Raw genomic sequence first — 22930 nt, 5'->3', positions numbered from 1 at the left:
AGGGTCAAAGGACTTCGAGCTGAATATGTACGGGTAAGTGTAACTGTCCTTTAAATGTACAATACAGTATTGGTGAAATCCAGTAGCAGCTGAATATGTACCATATCAGTACCACATGGATCCATTCTGAGAGCTACACAGGTACCTGTGTGATGGGGTTCTGTATGTGTAGCACTGTAGTACAGTAATATGTTCTCTTGGCCATGGATGGAGTTGCACAGCCTCATGAATTCATTTTCATTGATGAAGCTGGATTCGACCTGTGCAAAACAAGACGACGGGGTCGTAATGTCATTGGTCAAAGGCAATTGTGCACGTCCCAGGGCAGCGCAGGGGAAATGTCACATTGTGTGCCGCCATAAGCCTTCGAGGGCTTCTGCATCATCATGCAAAACTAGGTCCATACAACAGCCAACATATACTCACATTTCTAGATGCTCTCCATAACATAGTTGTACAGAACAGACCAGATCAGCCCAGGTTTGTTTCCATCAGGCTGCTCTGGTCCAGGCCTGGTTCTCCAACCACAACCAACTTGAAGTGGTATACTTGCCCCTTACTCACCATTTTTAAACCCTATACAGGAATTTTTTTCGGCTTGGAGATGGCGTGTATATGACCGCCAACCACATGCCCGCATGCCTCTTCTGCAGGCAATGGAACAGGCCTGCGGCGACATTCAGGTGACAGCAATCCATGGATGGTTTCGACATGCAAGAGGATATTTTCCCCGGTGCCTAGCGAGAGAAGACATTGCTTGCGATGTCGATGAGGTCCTGTGGCCAGACGCCAACAGACGGCGGGATCCATGAGCCCACGTATGCACAATTGTCATGATTTTTTGTGTTTACAGTATGGTGTTTTTTCTATTACTGTATTATGGTGTTTTTTGGGTTTTTTTTGCTTTCTCTGAATTCATGGTAAATGGCCTGCATTTGTATAGCGCTTTACTCAGTCCCTAAAGACCCCAAAGTGCTTTACACTACATTCAGTCATTCACCCATTCTCATGGTACTGCAATGTACAATACTGAGTAGGCCTATTTGTTGTTTTGGTTGTTTGAAAATGTGTCTCCTGAAAATATGCCTTCTGAATAAACAATGAAAGACTGCAGTGTTTTATATAAAGTAGACTAGTGTGCTCCCCCTGATCTGTAAGTGTTTGCATATGATGCAAGTATGTGTCATTTTGTCAACAGTTACATTTTGACAAAGGAATGTTAGGTTTTGACAGCAGAGTTTAGGTTTTGAGAGTTTCAATTTGGCACAGATGTGAATGGTATATTTCCCAGTGTTGTGTCGTGTGTACCCAGAGGTTGCCCTTTGTTACAAATTAAAGTCTACAAATCAATGACATCACACTGGCCTATGTTTATTCAGTCTATGATTACATGTCAGTGAGATCTTGGAGCTGCCAGCATGCAAAGCTGCAGCTTTAGAATTTAGGCTCTAATCCTTTTTTCCACCATTTTTTTTATTTTTCTTCTTCCTTTGTTTCTCAGACATGTATGTTTTTGTTTTTTTTTTCTCCCATCATTTCCTCTTATTGTCCCTTTACATACTCTTTGCCTCGCTCCAGTCTACTGCCAGAGTTTCAGTATTTTATTCACTTAATAGCAGGACAGAATACCACGTGACTGTGGCCTTGTGTTATACCCTCTCTGCTGCAGTGATGCTGCAGACAAACACAAACATCGTGATCAGACATTTAAGAAAAGCCTCTTACAGATGAAGGTCTGTGTCTCTTGACCTAAACACATAATCAAGTTAAATCTAATTTATGTTCATCAGTGCCCCTCACACTGTAACTTAAAGTAATACATTTGTTACTGGTTAATTACAGAAGCACGTTTGTGAGCATAAAGATGTAAGCCTTGGACCATCGGGATGAAATGTGGTTGGGAAACTTAACAAGCATTGATAAAGCTTCATCAGTAGTTCGAACAATGCCTCAAAACCTTCGCTCACCACAGGTGGTTAGCAGACTGTGGTTGTACCATGCAGCCTAATAACATGCAGTAAATTGCAGGTTAAAGCAGTCTGCTTACACATTGTTAAACGAGGGAAGGGAACTAATGTGGCTGTCACATGACCCTTTTGTCCCATTTCATCCCAGCATTTGATTAAATTGCTGCTCACTACTTAAAACTGATCACATAAAACTATTTTTCTTCATCTTTTAATGATTACCAAAGTCTGTGAATCCCCAAATTGTTCAGTTGTTCTTTTTGCTCCCTATGAGGTCACTTTTACCATGTGACAAAAACAACACCCCACTGTACACACTTGAGCCACCAGCAACTTTATAAATCCCCAATAAAAAGCTGACAGGTTGCAATGATGTTCCAAATAACTTATTAAGAAAACAACTAAATACACAGAAAATATTATGAAAACTGGTTTATTTTATATCTCCTAGTTTGAAGTGAAGCAATAAAAACATGTATAAAACATCACAAACTGTAATATTATACAAATGCTTACGTCCTGCTGATGCAATGGAGACATCTTCCAGTGACAGTCTTCATCCGTGTGAGTGTGAGGAGGCTCCTAAACCCACCGACACAGAAGTGCATGTTCACAACTCCCTCTGTGCAGGTGGGGTCAGGGCCCTCCTCACCCTGGGTGAAGAGGGGTGGTGCTGTGGCCAGTCAGGTATGAAGTGCTGAGAGTGGATCTTTGGTCCTCTGTGCAGCTCTGTCCACTCTCAGCTGCCCTGCAAAGCAATAACACGAGAAAGACGTCATTTTAACACAAAACAGCATTTCCATTGTTGGTAGCTGCAGCATGTTGTTAAAATGCAATTTTAAACTCAACATATACACACAATAACTATAACTAAACTTAAACCTACAGTACTGTAGGACGATGATTTACACCAGCTATTGGAAGGATTTAGTCTTCAAGACAGTTTGTAGCCAATGTGAGGTGATAACTTACATAGCTGGAACACAGCACCACTCTCCAGTTTGTCATTTGGTCATCCATCCTTCTCATCGGGTTGGGGTAAGGCTGTCTTCTGGGTGGAGTATCTCTCTGTGTTAGCTCCGTCCTGGGCGTTGAGTGTCTGAAGTGCTGAATGCTGGGAGAGGACAAGTGTAAAGCACCTGAAGACAAAAAGACAAAGAGAAAAGCATGAATTCACAGATCACAGAGTTGTTCACTTTACTTTTCTTCTGTTATGTGTTTTTACCTTACCTCTGATCCCTGAGCCACAGGCTATACCTTATGTAAAAACAAGAGACTACAGTCAGTTCACGACATCATTTTAAACCTTTTCTACTTATTTGTGTTGACATTAAGTACGGACTTACCTTTGTCCTGCATGGTGAGCTAGAGCTTGAGAAAAAAATGTTAGTCATTTACAAACACTGCAAAGGCCAACTTAAACATTTAAAGCTTAAAAACAAGTTCTAACATAATCTAGTCAGAGTCGCTGTCATCAAGTGAAAGGTTAAAAGGCCTTTCCCAGAAGCGTCTGACACCAACAGAACCCGAGGATGTTGAAGGGCCATAAAACGTGTCATCACTTACCTTGCACCTCTTTGCACTTACCTCATCAGTGCAGGTGTCGTCTCCGCTTCTCTTTGCTGAGGAGGTGAGAGCTGAGGTTGAAGGAGAAGCTGAGAGAGTAGCGGAAGAAGGAGCAGGAGAGGAAGGAGCTGAGGGAGCAGGGGAGGAAGCAGCTAAGGGAGCAGGAGAGGAAGCAGCTGAGGGAGGAGCAGAGGAAGCAGGAGAAGCTAAAGGATCACCAACCGGGAAGAGTGGGGCGTTGGCCTGGCCGAAAGGCGGCATGGCGAACGGGGCAGCACCTGGAGCAATAGGATGTTGCCAATCGTGCCAAAACGGCTCTGGAGGGAGCTCCTGGATGAGAGGGGAATCAGCTCTCTCATCCATGGTGTCATACCCCGAGTCGTCACTAGGCCAATCGGCCCACTCTTCTGAGTTGTTCCAGTCAGAGGAATTGTCAGTGTCTTCACTCACCTCTTCGACGTCCTCAGGTATGTAGGGAGGGTACTCACCTTCCTCTTCACTGTCATCAGGATCCTGTGCTTCAGGAGAAGAGGGTGAGGATGGGAGAGGGATATACTCACCATACTCACCTTCACTGACACGCTCGGTATCAGAGTCATCCAGGATCCTGATGACCTCTGGAAGGCCTTCTTCTGCAGGACGCTCAACCACGTAGTCGAGACGACCTGTGAGGAAACAAGTTTAAAATAACATTAAGAATGTAATAAACATCAAGTGCTAAAGGAACAGAGCTACATCTGTTAGTTTGAGCAGACGATGAGAGAAAAGCATTTTAGGCTACATTTATGTCAGACTGAATGACACTTCTACTTGTTCATGCAAGCAAAAAACAGCTAAGTCAACTAAGTTCACATCATTAACTGCTATATAATAAGATATAGTAGTGGCATAACATAAGGATACCATTATTACTCCTGTACTATGATTACTGTTTTCATATTCTTTTTTATATTCATTTATTTTTGTTATTTTTTATTATCATGTTTTGTAGCAGGGGAAAAGTTATAGTTTATTTCAATAAAGCCTTTGATCCAAGAAGAACAGGATGTTAGGAAGGGACCGGGATCTGGTGTGTTTACACCTGTGTGTTCTGACGTCATGACATGCTGAAGATGCTGTTACCACAGAGACTGATTTTGGGGCATTTTACAAATTTTAGTCCGTTAAGCTATTTTTAACCAAATCATTAAAAAAGTGTCAAATTTGAAGCCTTCAAATCAAAGTAACACCTTTTTTTTCAAATTCATACACCAGTCGTTAATAATTTCTACACCTCTCCCGGAAAATTTAAAGCATACAAACAATTTACGGGGAAAAATCTTGGAATAAGCATATTTTGATAACATTAAAACTTGATATTCACACTGGAACTTATTAAATTATTACAGTCATTTAGTAGCTCTTAAAATAACTGAAGAAATGTTAAAAGTACCTGCAGCGAAGTCCAGGGGGCTGTCGAGTCCACGACGAGCCATCTTCAGGCTTTGCTGTATGAAAAACAAGTACAAACAATCCAAAGATGAAGTACTTGTTGTGGCGAGCAAGTCAAATCCGCTTTCAGTAAATATTTTCCGAAAACTTAACTTTCCACAGGCTGAGGTTGGAGCAGGTCAAAACAAGTCCAATAGCAAGTGTAAAGGGACGAATGGAACCTTGTGCAGCATTTATATACCCTCCGCAGGCCATGGTTACGGTTGCCAACATTTTTCTTTTAAAAGCTAACAATAACTTAGCGTTCTCGCTACTCACTATGCTGTTAAACAGCTATATGTTAGCAATGACAACATTTAACAATGCTAGCCGTGCTGATTAGCCTTAGGATTGCTTGAGGTTGTTTCCAGCTCTAGTGGTCATAAGCGAACTTAGTTCTGTGCCAGCTTTTAGCACGAAAATCAATCTTGTAAAGCTCACTATTAAACTGAGAAAGCCTTAGAGCCTAGAAACTATGATACTTACAACTGTGCTATGTTTGTCTCATAGCATATAGCAAGACCCCATAACTGACCTTTGACCTCTTCTCAAGATTAGATAATGCTATATAGAGCTATTTTAACACTATGTTTCTTACTGCCATTGTTTGACAACATATAAGCATAAAGGAAATGATATATGGAGATTCTAAATATCAGGTTATTATGACTTTATTATAAACTTTACAGTAACAGTTCAGAACTATTAAGCAAGCTTAGTTTTGGAAAAATCCCATTTGTGATCAAAACTTTTTACTTCATATTTATTACTAAATAATTCAATAAATTATACTCAAGTACTGAATAGTCACAAAAAATAGTAATTATGCTGAAAATTATGTTAAAGTGGTTTTCGACTGAGCATATAAACAAAAGCCTGGGAAAAAGTTCTGTTGAACAACACACATATGTTACCAATATTGTAGCCGGTGTTATTTAATAATTTGTTTTATTTTTGATACAATTTCAAACTTTATTAACCTTTTCAATAAAACAAAGTCTCAGATTTAATTATTCTGAAACTAAGTTTAAGCTTCCCAGAACGTTTTGTTGCAAGTTACATTACTGATATAAGAAATATAAAATGTTTGTATTGTTCACCCACAAGTGCAGTCTCTGGCTCAAACACAGAAGCTTGATATGTTTGGTTGTCAGTCCAGACATTCCTAAAGAAAGTTGTCCTTCTTCAGCTCCAGACCTTTCTAGATAAAAATGGCATTAGTGAAGTATTTCAGTCTGGTTTTAAAAACGCACCACAACACTGAAACTGCTCTTGTAAAAGTTTTTAATGACCTTTTAACTTTTCTGACTTGGGAGATTTTGCCATTTTAATACTGTTAGACCTCAGTGCTGCATTTGATGGGATTCTTATCGCTCGGCTTGAGCACTGTGTCAGAATCAAAGGGACTGCTTTGGAGTGGTTTAAATCTTACCTGTCCAACCAAAGTTTTTCTGTTAGATTGGGGGAAACATCGTCCTCAGAAGCCTCACTTTCTTGTGGGGTCCTCAAGGAGTCCAATCTTGGTCCAGTTCTCTTTTCTATTTATATGCTCCCCATGGGTTCAATTTTTTGAAAAACATGGGATCTCATTCCATTGCTATGCAGACAACTCACAGATTTACCTGCCACTGAAACGTGAATCTGTGAGTCGTCTGAAGGGTTTGCTAGATTGTTTGGAGGATGTTGAGGATGGCATGGATGGCTTTTAACTTCCTTAACCTAAATGAACAGAAAACAGAGGTGATTGTGTTTGGTCCCTGTGACCGCTGTGACTTTGGCCCTTTAGGAATTCATAATAATAATAATAAAAACCTTTGCAAGGAACCTAGGAGTGTTTTTTTTTACTCTAATCTAATGTTTGATAAACAGATTAATGCTGCCTTTGCTGTAACTGCTCCTAAGCTCCCTTCACGTCAGGACTTCCCCAACATTGGACACTTTTAACTGACCATTCATCCTCCTCTTTCTCTCATTTTTTACATTCATCAGGTCCTCAGAGTACTCGTTCCATCTTCCCAACACACTCTTTTCACTCTTTAGCACATTTCCATCTTTATCCATCTTACTCCACAAATAGTCTTTTCCTTCGGGGCCGACAAACTGACAACTTTCAACATAATCCATTTGATTTCCAGCTTCAAACTCGTGATAATGACGGACACTCTCTTCACCCTGAAACAGCATTCATGAAATCTTCCTTCAAGATTACAACTACTTGATTTACAGTGGAGTGAAAAAGTCTTTGGCTTCTTCCTTATTTCCTTTTTTTGTATGTTTTTCACATGTGAAAGTTTCAGATCAATAAACAAATTTAAATATGAGGCTATTTAAAAAAAACAAACATCAATCATCCAAACAATTTATTCAAAAAATGGAATTTTGAAACAAGTGAGCTGTAAATACAAAATTGCAGTTGCACTAAAACACATTTTTGCATTGTCCAACTTTCTTATCTCTCGTCTGCTCTCACAGTGAGTCACACACATTTGTATTTACAGAGCACACTTTGACAAGTAGTCTAAACTCTGGGTGAAGTGTGTGATCACACCGAGTCCCAGCTGGTTTGAGGAGCAGACTGAGTCTCTGCAGGGTTTAAACTCAGTCCCTGGAAAACAGACACAGTCCAGTTATATCTGGATGAAAACTGTCTCTGTGAAGGCAGTTTTGTTTTTGTTAACACTCCCTCAGAGAGGGACAGCTGGTTCATGTTTATTTAATCCCATTATCCAAAGACACTTCTACATCATCATCCACAGTTATGGGTCAATGACAATATCAAATAACAAGATCAGAATAACAACCTTAGGATTATTGAGATTTGTACTTACTGTGGTTTCATCCATCTGAGTTTTGTTCCCTAAAATGAGAGAAGAAAGTCAATTTCAGTTTTGTTTTAAAATTCAAAATCATTCAATCTTAAATGTACCTTTATGTCTTGTCCTTATATTGACTGTTGCAGCAGTTATTAAAAGCGCTGCTAATCCCACAGAGACAACAATGAACCTCAAAGAAACAAAAAATCTGTCAAACACAAAAAATGTGATTATTAAAATTATTTGGTTGCAGTTTTCTGTTCTGTGTAAATTCCTTTCTTTTAAAAATGTAACAGCATTTTATTAATAAATGTGCAAATTTCTGTGATATGATTTGTATTTAAAAGTATTTATATACAAAGTTAAAGTGAGTTTTCATTTGCATATCATTTCAAAAGCTCAAATAAATTTAAAATAAACAGATATTTATGCAACCAGCTTAATCTTCAGTCCTGCTTTTGAAGGACTCTTCATTGTTGGGGTTGTTTCTGATTTTGTGCTTATTTCAGTTTTTCTGGCTGGATTCTTTGTTGTTTTTGTGTCACCTGAATAAATGAAAAAGTAAAAGCACAAAAGTTTTTCATGTTTCTCATCTGATGTAAACATGAGAAACAATATTCTACTTTCACACTTGAAATATTTAAGTAAATGTTTGATGTGATTTTACTTATATTACAGTTTTTGCCCACTGCTTGAACACATTTTGCAAAACCCCGCTCGCTGTGCCAAAACTGTACACACAAGTACACATGACACAACACTGGGAAATATACCATTCACATCTGTGCCAAATTGGAACTCTACTCCCAAAACCTAAACTCTGCTGTCAAAACCTAACATTCCTTTGTCAAAATGTAACTCTGTTGACAAAATGACACATACCTGCAACATATGCAAACACTCACAGATCAGGGGGAACACACTAGTCTGCTGTACATAAAACACTGCAGTCCTTGATTCCCATTGTTTATTCAGAAGGCACATTTACAGGAGACACATTTCCAAACAACCATAAACGCAAATAGACCTACTCAATACTGTACATTGCAGTACCATGAATACAGGTACAGCAAATAAAACAACAACAACACAATAGTACTGCAATAGAAAAAACACTATACTGTAAACACAAAAAACCATGACAATTGTGCATAAGTGGGCTCATGGATCCCGCCGTCTGTTGGGGTCTGGCCACAGGACCTCATCAACATCGCAAGCAATGTCCTCTCCCGCTAGGCACCGGGGTAAATATCCTCTTGCTCTCCCTCCATCCATGCTTGCAAAGTTCTTGGAATGGCTACGCTGAGGGCTTTTTGTAGTTGGCTAATTGGTGTTCGGTTTTGCAAGTAGGTGCCTTCAGGTGTGTATTTGAGTGGTTGCAATTACCCGATGTGTTTTGTATTTTGGATACATGTGTTTTCCGAATGGCACCCTGAGATTTCATTTTGTGAGCGAAGTGTCTTATGTATGAAATAGAGTGTAGCATGCAGGACCATGTGTGTTGCATGAGGGAGTAGGTGTGTTGCATAATTGGTACTGGGGTGCAAAGCAGCGCTTTTGTTTAAGGTAGGGGTACATGTGTTTGAGGTATGGTTAACTTTTATCAAGTGGAAAAATTGGTTGTTCCATTAAATTCAATGAATTTAATGGAACAACCAATATTTAATATCATAACTACTTCAGTATTCCAAGAACACCTGTTGGCAGTAACAGTTACTGATAGACTGGAATCATATGAAAAGAAAGAAAGATGCAGACTTTCAGTGGAAATCTTTGTGGAAGGACTGATTTCCCAGGTTTCAAAAAAATCAGGCACAGTCTTCAGCATTGAAAGTGCTGAAGCTATCTCCAACCAGCTTACCATGAAAATCTGGACTGAAATCAGGGCCGGATACGACAAAATCCCACCAGAGAAGTTCAAGAAACTCAGCGAGAGGGTTTTCAAATCCCTCTGTAAAAGATGGAAGCATGCAGCGGTTATGGTGACATTCTGGCAATTAAACTTCCAAGATCTTGATGAAGATATTGTTAAAACTTTCAAAAGAAAGATATTCACAGAACCAAGTTGCATATCTAAGTGCTTCTCATCGGTGCGGGCATTTTTTGGGAGGTGTAAGGGAAGAAACAAAGTTTCCACTTTATAGTGACATCGTGATATCAACAGCAAAATATTTTCTAAAACTCACTGGACACTTTAAATGAGCTAGTTTTACATTTAGATCAGATCAAGTCATTTTTGAAATCCCCAGGAATGGTCGCGGCAGATGGCCACCCCGCCCTGAGCCTGGTTCTGTCGAAGGTTTCTTCCTCTTAAAAGGGAGTTTTTCCTTCCCACTGTCGCCTCGTGCTTGCTCAGAGGGGTTTGTTCTTTTGGGGTTTTCTTTTTAATACTGTAAGTTGTTACCTTACAGTGTGAAGCACCTTGAAAACACCATTGTTTCCTTTGGTGCTATACAGATTGAAGTGACTTGCACTGACAACATAACTAAGCTGGGACTTTAATTTAACATCAATAAAATTATAAAAATATTACATCTTGATTTCTGCTTGTTTTCATTGTCTGTGACTTAATGAATACAAATGTGTAATTTAACAGATTTTTTCTTTATGTTAGTCTGACCGGTGATTCCACGTTGGCCTTAGGTGTTGGCGCGGATACGCTGCAGCCCCTGAGCCATTAATGGCCCAGCACACTACAGTAAAAACAAAACAACAGCCATCTGTCCAACTAGGAAAGGAAAATAATAAACTGCCTCCTTGGAGGCAACCTGACTCAAAACAGTTGCAGTCCAACTCAGACCGACTGCAATCACTCTCAGGCAGATTGATGAAGATTTGCAAATAACTGTTGTCTAATTTATAAACGCAGACAGATTGCCAACACGTCTGTTCACAATAGAGGACTGTACTTACATGGTTGCAAACTGGTTGTTATCTTGCTTATATGAAAACATTGCTTTGGAGCAATGAAACTCAAACACATTCATTTTTAAAATGCCTCAAAATGAAATTTTGAAATATTTGGCTTTATTGAGAGCAGGCATGTGCCCTCTCCAGCTCAGTCTCATATGACTGAGCTGGAGAGGGCACTACTGCAGGGAACAAAGACACACAGACACATCTGTATCCGAGCTGGGACTGAGGATACTCTTACACTCACCAGCCACTTTATTAGGTACATGTGTTCAAAAGCTTGTGGCAGTAATTTAGTGCATTTAGTCAAATAAAGACATTAGAGTGGCCTGCAGGTGTATATTTTTGTAATGTTTCTGTCTTATGCCTGAAATATGCTTCAACGGGAAATATACGCTGTAACTGGAAACAACAGCGTGGAATAGTGATGTGCGGATCGATCCTGAAATATCGATTCCTCCGATACCAGTCATTTATGTTCTAGAATCGATTCTCACATTAAAATATCGATATTTTTTAGTAATTTAGGGTAAATTTGTAGTTTATCATTAACAGCAACACAGTGGAGAGAAACTATAACATTCGGATTGTCTACATTCAAAGGAACTACTTCCTCTTCCGCCTTTCATAGTCATGTGCAAAATACGGCTGTATAAATGTCACAACAATGGCTGAGCGTAATTGTGCGAACGTATTTTTCCTCCACAAACAGCTGAGACGTGGTTTGCGATACATGTGGCAAAAAAGTGCTCCAACATTGAGGTGTTGTGGCTATACTTTCCCAACCGTGAGACCTCAGAATTAGGGAGACATTCAAAAGGGCTGTTGGGGGGGGGCGGGGGTGATAAATGCATTTTACAATGTTTATTTATTGGATAAAATACCTTAAATGTCACCGTTATTATTAGCCGGCCCGGAAACAGCGGGGGTGTCGAAATTCAGAGTCTGCTTCCACCTGAGGACCCGCCCTTCACGGTCTAAAGAAAGCCGGGTAGTACGTCATGAGTTCCCTCGGTGGAGTGGAACTGCCGTCTGCTCCTTGCTATCTAAAATATAACCGGGCGCTGGCGTAAACTCTCGACCGTCTCACACTTTCTTTAATTAGTTTTCTGTTTGACGTTTATTCAGCTGTGTGAAAACCCCGTTGGAACCCTCCCGAGGTATTAATAAAGTTAAATTTAATTTAATCGAATCTAATAACTTTAATCTCAGCCAAACCGATTTACTCACGAACAAATAAAACACTGAAAAAGCCAAACAATAACATTTTTAAGTTATCAAAGTGACTTATATATCATGTTTAACCCGAGTAGCGAAAGGCAGCGGGGGTTTGAAAACGATGTGTCGATCGGCTCAGATATTTGAAGTTTACACAGCTACATTCTCACCTGAAAACATGTTAAAAGTTGTTTGTTTTTTTGCGACCCAGAAAGAGAAATAAGAGTAATATTAAAACTAAGTAGCTGCCGCCATTGTTGGAAACTGGAATTGGCTGCAATATGGTTTTTCAATTTTGTTGTCCAGGTGGAAATTCGGGAGAATGGTGGCTCCGGGATTCTCCCGGAAAAATCGGGAGGGTTGGCATGTATGGTTGTGGCAACATCACTAACCTTGTCAAACACCTCAGAGTAAATCATATCACAGAATATGAGGAGTGTATGTTAAGACGAACTGAAGAGGATGAGAGGGACAGGTGCTGCTAGGGCGAGACAGACGTCTCTCATGGAGTCCTTTAGTGCTGCAGGCAGGCAAGGTGTTCAAATAGCGCACAACTTCAGTTTTTTTTATTTCTATATGATGAACTCTGCATTATTAAGTGATAAGAACAAGTAATCTGATGTCCTGTAAATTATTATGACGCTATAATTTGAGATACAATAAATAAAATACGTTTTTGTATAAAGTATCGGTATCGGATCAGTATTGTCGATACCACCCTGAATATTACTTGGTATCGGATCGGAAAGGAAATCAGTGGTATCGCACATCACTAGCGTGGAATGGACCGGTTTAGTGTTAAGAGGTGTTACATCTGAAGTTAGAACGTAAATTTCCTGCAGAAATCTAAATCAAGCTTCAGAGGTACTGTTCCAAAAATATAGGGAGGGACGTTACCCACCAGATGTAAAAACAAACACTGTCTGCATGCACATGCCTGCTCTCAATGAGCCTAATCGTGGCTTAGAAAAAACAACGAGGAGCCGACTTCGATAAATGCCGGGGACGGAGAGCGATACCACTCGCTTCACAAATTCAGACCATCTGTGTAGAAGAATTTTAGAAACGTCTCATTAATATTGTCAGGATTTGACTTTCCAAGCACAGAAACATGTTTTTGATAGACTTTAAAATGACTGAATTTATACAATGAGCAGTATTCATATACAACTTTGTGACAAAGGATTTGCTCATTTTAAGCTAACACACATTTTAGTTCTATATTAGTGAACACATCACCGATGCGCTACGTGCCCTTTTTTTCTTGCATTAACATGATAAGCTGTGCAAAACCCCATTCTTCCAGCTTAAAACTGAAAATACTTTGTTGTACAAATCTTAAGGATAAGATAAGAAGAACTTTATTTATCCCGAGGGAAATTCTTTAGTCATACACATGCTCAATGCAGCAAGAGAGACAGAGGAACAGAGGAATAAGATATACCATATATATAATAAGAATACTACTATTACAGTAATATACAGTAGGATAGTGCAAAATACAATATCAAATAACTCTAATGAAGTTAGTTCAGTCAAATGAAAACAAGCAAAGCAGTGCAAGGACTCACCATTCCTCCTCATTTACGCTGATTGGAAAAGTAACAAAAGCAAAATTAAGAGGAAGCCATAAAATGGGAACTGAAGTATTAATGCAGAAATTGAAGAAACAAGATGACCAAAAACGACTGTTTAAATTCAAATCACAAGACGAATAAAGCAAAATATAAAAACGCAAAACAGGAGCAGAGGTCATCGCTATGCGATTGCATTTGTCCCTAAACACCAGAATCCCTCACGTTAACTTTTATCAAGTGGAAAAAAGTGAAGCTGGCGTTCATCCTCCAGCTTCACTGTGCTAATGTTATGCTAACAAAGCTGTGTCGCTAGCAATCACGTAGCACAACATTATATACCAGGTAGTCCAACTTCAGTAACCCTGCAAACGCCACTGCTGTTTAGTTTTCTGTCTTCATTTATGTTGGAAGTGGTAGCAGAGCTGTACGTTTTAATTAGTTTAAAAAATCTCTCAGTCAGAACATGGTATGAAATGTTTAGGTGGAAACTAGCAAGCTAACTTCCTGTTAACTTGTAACTCCGTTAAATTTAATAAATTCTGTTTTCATTGATGCATGGATGTTAAACTTAATTGTTACACCTGGTAAAGCAGAAAGGTTGATATTTTTATTAAAGATGAAAGAATTTAGACCGTTTTTAACTCTCAGTGTTCGTTTGACTTTGGGAGCTGAAGCCCACGGAGTTTTGGACCCAGATTACTCCGTGAAGCTCCTCACTACGGCAGCCGTAATGCTCTGACAATCCATCAAGCAGTGCAGCTTACCAAAGTTGTACTAAAACATTTTTTAACAGATTTCTGCACGCCAAAATCGGTTCGAGGTCAGATAAGCACAACCAGAATTCATAGGCACACTTTCGATTTTTGAGAAAATTAATTAAGTGTGTCATATAGTGTGGAAAATATGTTATACAGAAGAAAAGAATATTTCGCGATATATATCTTTACCGCACGTGCTTCAAATTATACCGCGATATGGATTTTAGGCCATATCGCCCAGCCCTAATGTGACGCCCGACTTTACTCTCAACTTACTGTTTCTTTGCTTCCTCAAACTTCTGGATGAGCTTCCTCAGAACGCCATTTTTAGAAACCCTGGCAGTGAGAGGCCGGTGCTCCGACAGTTATGACATCATATGTCTGTTCTGGAAAGACAAACAAGGATGTTTTAGAGGCACAAAAAGAAGTATGTGCGATCACAAGACGATTTTTTTAAAATCATATGTATTTGTGTCTAAACCAAAACCCATTTCCCCTGTCCAAATCACGTTTTATGTTTTTAAACCCACTTTGCACATAGAGGCATGTTTTGAAAAATTATTCTTACAAAGGGGGAATGAAACAACTACACTTAAAATAAAGATGGTATTAGTTTATTTTGTTCCAACCTGTAATTTATTGTAGTTTACTTTTATTTGTTTGCTTTTGGTTTTTTAAAGGTTTGAGGTGTAAAAGAAACTGCAGTGGAGTTTGAAATGGCTGTGTGTGGTTTGAGGATGTGTTTGTGCCGGGGGGCTGCGAAGATTTTCTTGTAAAACAAACAGGGGCCTAGCAAAAAAAAAAAAAAAGGTTTGGGAACCACTGGTTTAATGTAACATCCTTTTATTTATCCTCCCTGTCCTATATATCCAGGTTCAAGGTCATGGGTTTGGTCAATCTAAGGAGAGAAACTTTTGCCTTTTGCCAGCCACTGCTTCCAGCTCATCTGGGGGAAAACTGAATTATTTCCAAGCCAACTGTGAAATGTAATCTCTCCACCGAGCCCTCAGTTTGCCCTGGGGCCTCCTACCTCCTACTAAAGACATTTCATTCTTTTTGGTTTCTTGTTGTCAATCAGCAGATGCGAGTCTGGAAGAGGTTTTAGAAGAATATAAGATCAGTCTGAGGAGGAGGTTTGAAAGTGTGACTGAAGAAACTGATAATACAGGAAGTGGAACCCTCCCGAACAGGATCTACACTGAGCTCTACATCACAGAGGGACAGAATGAAGACGTTCATAACCAACATGAGGTGATGCAGCTGGAGACAGCTTCCAAGATGGAGGCTCTTGATGACATTACAGTCAGGTGTCACGACACCTTTAAAGCCTTACCTGACCAACAGAGACCCATCAGAGTGGTTCTGACCAACAGCGTCGCTGATCAGAGACGAGCAGTACAGTCTTCTGGAGCTGCTCCATGTTTTCCATCCAACATTACAGAAGGTCACAGCAGAGAAGCTCGCTGTCTGTAAACTTTTGTTCATCTTTGACGGCCTGGATGAAAGCAGACTTGGATCATTGGATTTCACCAACGGGAAGCTGCTGTCTGATGTCACAGAGAAGTCATCAGTCAGCCAGCTGCTGACAAACCTCATCCAGGGGAATCTGCTTCCCTCGGCTCTCGTCTGGATAACTCCCCGACCTGCAGCAGCCAATCAGATCCCTCCTAGACGTGTTGACAGGGTAACAGAAGTACGAGGCTTCACTGATGCCCAGAAGGAGGAGTACTTCAGGAGGAGATTCAGTGATGAAGAGCTGTCCAGAATCATCTCCCACATGAAGACATCCAGGAGCCTCCACATCATGTGTAGAATCCCAGTCTTCTGCTGGATCACTGCTACAGTTCTGGAGCACATGTTGACTACAGAGCAGAGAGGAGAGCTGCCCAAGACCCTGACTGACATGTACTCACACTTCTTGTTGGTTCAGATGAAGAAGGGGAACAAACATGTGGGGGGACATGAAACAAGTGAGATGGCTGAAAGGAAATTTCTTCTGAATCTGGGGAGGCTGGCATTTAAACATCTGGAAAAAGGAAACACCTTCTTCTACCAAGAAGACCTAGATCAGTGTGGTCTGGATGCTACAGAGGCCTTGTTGCACACAGAAGTTTATACGGAGCTCTTTAAACAGTGTTTGTTAATCTTGAAGGTGGCTTTTATTTGTGATTCAGGTCTCAATGTCTCTTTGTGTATACTTATATGCAGAAGTAACACAAAAGAAGAAGTGGGAGCTGGCCTGACACCAGTAACTGACTTCCAGTGAAAGCTTTGGCTAATAATATTTTTTAGCGAACATTTTTCTTGTAAAACAAAGGGGGGCCTAGCAAAAAAGGTTTGGGAACCACTGCTCTACAAGGTTGGCGAAATAAAAAAAAATGTATTAACATTTTTTTATTTGGACTTTTATTAGTCCAAATTTTTTTATTTGGACTAAAAAAAATGTTCGAAGTGGACTAGGTGCTAATTTTCAGATGTCAGGTCTACATCTAGAATCAAAATGAGCACATACATAAACAACCAAAGTGAAGCATTAAGACAAAACATAGCAACGTCAAACAGCGTCCACACATTTTGCCACAAATACATGCAAAACAACTAAATTGGGCCACAAAAGTGATGTAAATTGACCAAACTAAGACACAAATCAGACAAAAACAGATGCAGGATGATCACAAACAGACACGTCGGCTACAAACTGATGCAAAATGACTAAAATCACACGTGTAACACTTTCTACATATTTGACAACAGAAGAAAAACACAAACAAACTTGGAATGCATTTTTAATTTGGATTTTTTTTATTTCATGCCGAATTAGATATTTTAAAAATCAAGCCAAAGTCTCCTCCCTGTTTGTACTGTAAGGTCAAAGCCCTACTGTACTACAGAGAACCCCAACAATCAAATGATCCCCCTCTGAGCAAGCACGAGGCGACTGTGGGGAAGAAAAACTCCCTTTAACAGGAAGAAACTTCCAACGGAACCGGGCTCAGAAGGGACGGCCATCCGCTGCGACCGGTTGGGGGGATGGAAATCAAAAGGAGACGAGATGGCGTGAACTACAGTTCTAAAATTTGGATTTGAGGGCTGATCCCAAAATTTTATGGTGATGTTTTTAAAAAAAAGGATTTGGTGCTAAAAGTCTGCTTCAAGATTTTAAAAGAAGCAGGGCAGTGGGAAAAGCCAAAATGGTCATTTTAATGATCTCTGGCTTTAGTGAACCACCTGAAGGGTTTTAGCAATGTTTTTCCCACCGCAGAAAAAAACCTGGATATTTTGGACGTCTTTGGGGGACCCGGGATGACTCCGAGAGTGATTTTTAGATGTCTAATCAGAGCCTCATCAAAAGATGAATCATTTGCCATCAAAGCCTTTAAGACATTGTCTGGGGAGCCAAACTCCTTGATGAGGCGTTTGGCTATTTTCTTGATGAACTTTGTCTTGTCATTTGTCAGACTTGTGGCAGACGCTGTGCTGCTGAGTTCAGGCTGCATTAGATTGCTCAGACGGTTGATGACCGTGTCTATTTCTTTTGTAGTAGTTGCGATCTGAGCAGCAAACTTTTGGGTCTCAGGTTTAGATTTATAGATGACTCTCATGATAAGGAGCAACGCAAGGTCATTGGAAATTTTCTCAACATCAGAAGATGAACCTGACACAGAATCCATCTCTGATATTTTGGAGGAATCTTTGAGAGAGTGTTTCAGGCTCAAGGCTCCAGATGATTTATCTGGAGAAATGCTCCCAGGTTGTGGCATTTGAGGTGACTTGTCAGATGCCACAGAGCATTTATCTGGAGAAATGCTCCCAGGTTGTGGCGTTCGAGGTGACTTGTCAGATGCCACAGAGCATTTATCTGGAGAAATGCTCCCAGGTTTTGGTGTTGGAAGTGATGCACCAGATTCTTTTCCTCTGCCATCTGAATCAGGGCTTTTTTCCTGTGTTGTGGTCTGTGCTCTTTTAATAAAGTTGTGGATGTCTTCCAGGGCCCCAGAAATCTTGTCCATTTGAATCATTTGATCTTTCTCTTCATTGCAGAAGAGTAAAAGCTTCTGCAAAAACCTTTCTACTGTGTCATCTATGAGGACATAGAGGACTTCAGCAGAAATGCGACGCTTTGAGCCCTGTACTGATTTCGGAGTCCTGGAGATGACCGTGTCTGAGAGGGACCTACCCATTAGAGGTATGGGGATTTGATAGCCTCGATCCACCGTAAGTAGATCAAACAGGTTTGCCACTAAGTCCTCCGTAAAATTCCTGATATGCCCACTATTTTTAAAGTCCCCCAAGGTCTTATCGATGAGGAAGAGTTCTTCTTTCTTTGTTAATTTGTCAAATAACTGATTAACGTCTGATCTAATGACGTTAAAGTCGACTGAAGAAGAACGTTTAATTGCGGTTCCCAGGCTTGCCGTATGTGGAGAAGGGGAGCGATGAGCCTCTGTACTCTGGGGAGCAGCCGTTTCAGGTACTGACCCTGGGAGAATGAAAACTATACTTTCATTGGAGGGCGCAGTTTCCTTCTTGGGGTGATTGCAAATGTTTTGTAGACAAACAAAATGTTTCCTGTTTGCCTTTATTCTTTTTTTCAGCTCTGTTTTCATTTTTTCAAATTGTTTTTTTGCAAACATGGAAAAGTTGTGTTTGCGTGCTTTGAGCCTGGCGTGTGAGGTGGATGGCACACATTTGGAGAAGAAGTGTCTCACCTTGTGGATAATTAAGCCTGCATTAAAGGCAGGTTTGGGTAAGTTACATTTCTCACAGAGCTCTTCACTGCTTGAATCCATGTTAGCAAGTATCTCACCTACGATGTCAACTGCAACCATTTCTACTGGGGTTGGAGCCTGGATACTTTGTGTTTCTGCAGTGGGTTTTATATGGCTTTGTGATTCTTCTGGGAGCTCATCTTTATCTTTTCCTGTCATCTCTCCATCTGAGCTCCTTGTTGACAGAATAACAGAAATCTCTGCGATTGCTGATTTCACTGATATTTTTGAACCAGTACGTTCTGTACTGGAATGAGACCCATTTGTCCCACACTGGCAGCGCAGCTTACATGCTGCATACCTTTTCAGGCATGAGGCAGCGCAACAAACCATGCGGTGTAGTTTCTTAATACTACTAAATTTGCCGCTAACATAAACGGCAGGGTCTACTGGGAAATCGGGGCTTTTTTCAATCAGTGCAATGGTTGAGCTGACCTTTTCTGAGATCTCTTCCTCAACCATCAGCGTCAGCTTGTCAGCGCTCTTATCTTGCTGTTTTGAGACATTAAGAGCGCCGGCGATGGCAGCTGAGATCGAGTCTCCGAGGGACACCCTTATTTTCCCCTCATCCATAAACTCTTCCCTTATCATGGGTTCCTGAATAACAGAAAGGGCAATCCTCAGGATGCTGGCAGAGGCGATCTGAATGATTTCAGAAATCATATCAGCGAGCACGGCATGGACGCTGGAGTCGCATTTTCCATTTTCTATAATGCTCCACTGAACTTCAGAGAGCCTTTCAAAGCACCTGTTGATTGGCGGGATAATCTGGTCTGGTGTGACCACGATTGAATTTTCGTTGATGGTTTCCATTGTTGTGTCACAAATTAGATTTTCTCCGTTTGAGCGTGTGAGAATTTTCTTGTATTACAGAGCGCCGACTGCTGAACGTTTTGCAAACACATGAGCATCGAGTTCTGATTTTTCTGTCTGAGAGCCGTTATTTATAGGCTCGGTTGTCTGTGACGTTACTGACAGACCAGCGCGAACGCCTTTGATCTGCCAGTGACGTCACAAGAAACGCACGCGGAGAGGCGGCGTTCCTTGCGCGCTCACAGATTTGAATGACGCTTTGGAGTTGACGGCACGCCGCAATGCATTGTGGGAGCCCGGCACCATTTTCGGGGTCTACGAATCAAAACAAACACGCTGTGTTGGAACGACGATTACAAGATGCTTAAAAGCAGTTCCTGACCCACCAGGATTCATTGGAATCATAGGTTGGAGGACGTTTTGGGGAAATGGCCGACGGTCGAAGCGGAGAAGAAATAAACTCTTAAAAGTTAGTTCTGGGTTTTTATCCCACTTCATATATACACCAGGACACATGTTAGCATAATGAAAGAATTGTAGAATTAAGTGGAGTCAACAACAGCAGCATAGTGCAGTCATATCACAAATGTTAGCGTAATGAAAAAGTCTTACAAAGTCAAATTTAGCTAACCTTCGGCTAAGTTACGTGACGTTAGTGATATCGCCACTTAACGCGGCTCTTTGGTCGGTTAGTTAGTGTCATCCAGGGAAGAGGGACGTTGTTTTGCTGTGCTGTATTTTTATGTGAAGTGTATATATTTATTTTTTATATTGCATGTATTTTGTGCAGTGTTTTATTTAGTTTGCATGTTTTTAGTTGCCGGCAAATTGTCCTGGAGAGACTCCGCCTTTTCCCCCGTTTTTACTAATTGGACACACCTGAGAGAAAAGAAAAGGTAATTTACAGAGTGCTCAAGGACACATAAGAGGTTTGGAGCCGGTGTTCAACAAAAATGTAACACGGAGAATGCGAGACAGACAGAGGAAAGACACAGACGATCAGAGGGGAGAGCGAGAGACGATCAGAGAGTAGAGATGATCAGATGGAGCAGACGACCAGCGACTGGGAAGAGAGATTACCAGCGACTGGAAAGGGGAAACGATCAGAGGAAAAAAAGGCAGATGACCAGCGACTAGGGACGCGTAGCGGCAGTCTGGTGGCAATAACGACAAGAGCCAGCTCGTGCACTGCGGGAGAACAGAAGCAGTGAGACCGCGGTGCCGATTGCAGTTTGAGGAAGCGGCGGGCGGAGTTGAGAGCTCTGCCCACCCGGGTAAGTCTTTGACTTATCCTTTTTATAAAGTAAACTGCCAAAGGAATAGTGACTGCCGCTCCCTCCCTTTCTTCAGTGCACCAGGACGTGGAATGCGGGGAGGAAGGCGAGGACTCCGCTGGGTTTCCCTCTTTTAATACTACGCTGGACCTCTTAGTTTTCTGTGACTTTTAGGCCGTGGTGGATTCCACTGGACTTCTAATGTTGTGTGTTATTGATTTTTATTGTGTCTTCCCTTGGCCAAGGTTGTTTTAATTCATTTTATATTTTTAACTATTTAAACATAATAAATTATATTTTTAATTCTACAGTTTTTGTATCGTGTGCTTTTCCCTCGGCGGCTCCACTGCTCTGCCCGCTTTGAGGAAGGTTTCCTTCCTTTTAAAAAACACAAACCATCTTGGAAACATAATCAGCCTTTCCGCTCCGGTGTCATATTAGTTTAGGTTTGTGCCGAAGCTGGGTCTGTTTGTCAGTGTGAAGCCAAACGTGCTTTAACGTTTTAGGAAACACCGAGCAGACGGTTCATACTTGCCAACATTCAAAGGGCTGTTTGCACTGTTTACCACTAAGAGCGCTCTGGAGCCCATCGAGAATGAAATTTTAACTTTGATTTTAAAAAAATTACCGAAAGAATTTATATTTCATAACGAAGTCAACAGAGCAAACATTATGGCGCACAACAAGTTCATGCACCAAATTTGGAACGAGTCCAAATTAAGTTTCTTTCAAAGCTTTACTTCACAACATGAACCTTAACAAGTCATACACTAAATGTGTAAACTTTATGCAAAAGTATTTATTATAATGCACTGAAACTTTTTCTTATTTATTTATTTGGTTTTTAGTATAAAGGTGCTTTTAAAACTCCTAAATGAAAAAAGGTCCTACGTTTTCCCGACAGAATTTTGTGTGTTTTACATCCAAGCACAAATTTCCTGAAAAGAGAAACATGTTTTTATTGAAGTTACTTTCTGCCAGTAAAATGTTTTCATGTTTGCAGATCCGTTTTGTCTTTAGGTTGTTCTAGCTGCCAAAAACAACAGTGTTGTGGTGCTAAGAGGGAAAAGTCCCGTAAATTGTTTAGTAAGATTTAAATTATGAGGGATTTTTACTGACACCGTCTTGATGTTTTCAAACTGGACATGACAATGAGGGATGGATCTCTCTGAAAAACTGAGTTTACTTACAGGGTACCCACACGCTTAAGGTATTACCCTGCTTCATCTCCCTTATGACTCTCATGGGGATCATGGTTTAGAAAGTGAGCATCATGTTTATCTCATAAGACTAGAAAAAGGTGGCTGACAGCATGAACTCATCTGGGAGATGTTTACAGAGTTCACAAAGTAAATCGCCAGTCGACCCCAAGCTGTTCAAGTATTTAAGCATTATTGTATTTTCACTAAAGCACTGCATTATACTGAATAATAGAAGTCTTTAACTTTGAGTAGCATTCCAGATGTGGTTATGTATTATGTGATACTGTATGGTAGACAATGTGCCCATTAAGCATTAGGGCACTTTATTAGATACTTTATCAAATGTTGAAAGTTGAATGTGAAGGATCATAGTCAGAGGGCTGTGGGACATTGGCTACCAGCTGCTTATCACTAAAGGAAAGAAAGGTGATTCATGCCTTACGTTTTTATCTTCTGTCGTTTTCTGCTTCATGGCCTGATTACAGTGAATTTGTGGGACCATACTGTATGTTTTTTGACTCCCCAAGAAATGCATTAGGCACATACAGAGTATACATTTTTGTAGCAATAATAACTGCTCTTTAACTGTT

At 40.5% G+C, this 22930-nt stretch overlaps 2 protein-coding genes and 1 pseudogene across 4 annotated transcripts; 1 reads left to right on the top strand and 2 right to left on the bottom strand.

Moving 5' to 3' along the window:
- Positions 1-2384: 2384 nt before the first annotated feature.
- LOC147313141 (uncharacterized) lies at positions 2385-5294 on the bottom strand. 3 transcript variants are annotated; one of them, XM_086265104.1, is made up of 5 exons: positions 4966-5294; positions 4103-4198; positions 3198-3224; positions 2940-3106; positions 2385-2715 (listed from the first exon to the last, which is right to left on the bottom strand). In XM_086265104.1, the coding sequence occupies exons 1-5, from the start codon at positions 5006-5008 to the stop codon at positions 2707-2709; spliced, it is 342 nt and encodes a 113-aa protein (XP_086121230.1). In that variant the 5' UTR covers positions 5009-5294; the 3' UTR covers positions 2385-2706. The 3 variants fall into 3 exon arrangements, with proteins under 3 accessions (XP_086121230.1, XP_086121228.1, XP_086121229.1); XM_086265103.1 differs by lacking the exon at positions 2385-2715 and having other exon boundaries at positions 3016-3106; positions 3314-4198; XM_086265102.1 differs by lacking the exon at positions 2385-2715 and having other exon boundaries at positions 2985-3106; positions 3198-4198.
- Positions 5295-9491: 4197 nt separating this feature from the next.
- Positions 9492-20036, bottom strand: LOC147313140 (uncharacterized). The gene is made up of 2 exons (XM_086265101.1): positions 14559-20036; positions 9492-9767 (listed from the first exon to the last, which is right to left on the bottom strand). The coding sequence occupies exon 1, from the start codon at positions 19862-19864 to the stop codon at positions 17483-17485; it is 2382 nt and encodes a 793-aa protein (XP_086121227.1). The 5' UTR covers positions 19865-20036; the 3' UTR covers positions 9492-9767; positions 14559-17482.
- On the top strand, positions 15166-21446 carry LOC147313139 (NACHT, LRR and PYD domains-containing protein 3-like; annotated as a pseudogene).
- The last annotated feature ends 1484 nt before the right edge of the window (positions 21447-22930 follow it).

Source organism: Aulonocara sp. 'chitande type north' Nkhata Bay, linkage group LG15, assembly GCF_057382095.1.
Source record: "Aulonocara sp. 'chitande type north' Nkhata Bay isolate Kocher_YH1m ecotype deep benthic linkage group LG15, A_spYH_male_GT1.1, whole genome shotgun sequence".
Lineage (NCBI taxonomy): Eukaryota > Metazoa > Chordata > Actinopteri > Cichliformes > Cichlidae > Aulonocara > Aulonocara sp. 'chitande type north' Nkhata Bay.
This window is presented reverse-complemented; position numbering and strand designations above follow the sequence as displayed.

Coding starts and splice junctions, on each gene's coding strand:
- LOC147313141 (XM_086265102.1), bottom strand. CDS start 5,008: ATGGCTCGTCGTGGACTCGACAGCCCCCTGGACTTCGCTGCAG. Junction 4,199..4,965: donor CCCCCTGGACTTCGCTGCAG/GTACTTTTAACA, acceptor GTTTCCTCACAG/GTCGTCTCGACTACGTGGTT.
- LOC147313140 (XM_086265101.1), bottom strand. CDS start 19,864: ATGGAAACCATCAACGAAAATTCAATCGTGGTCACACCAGACCAGATT.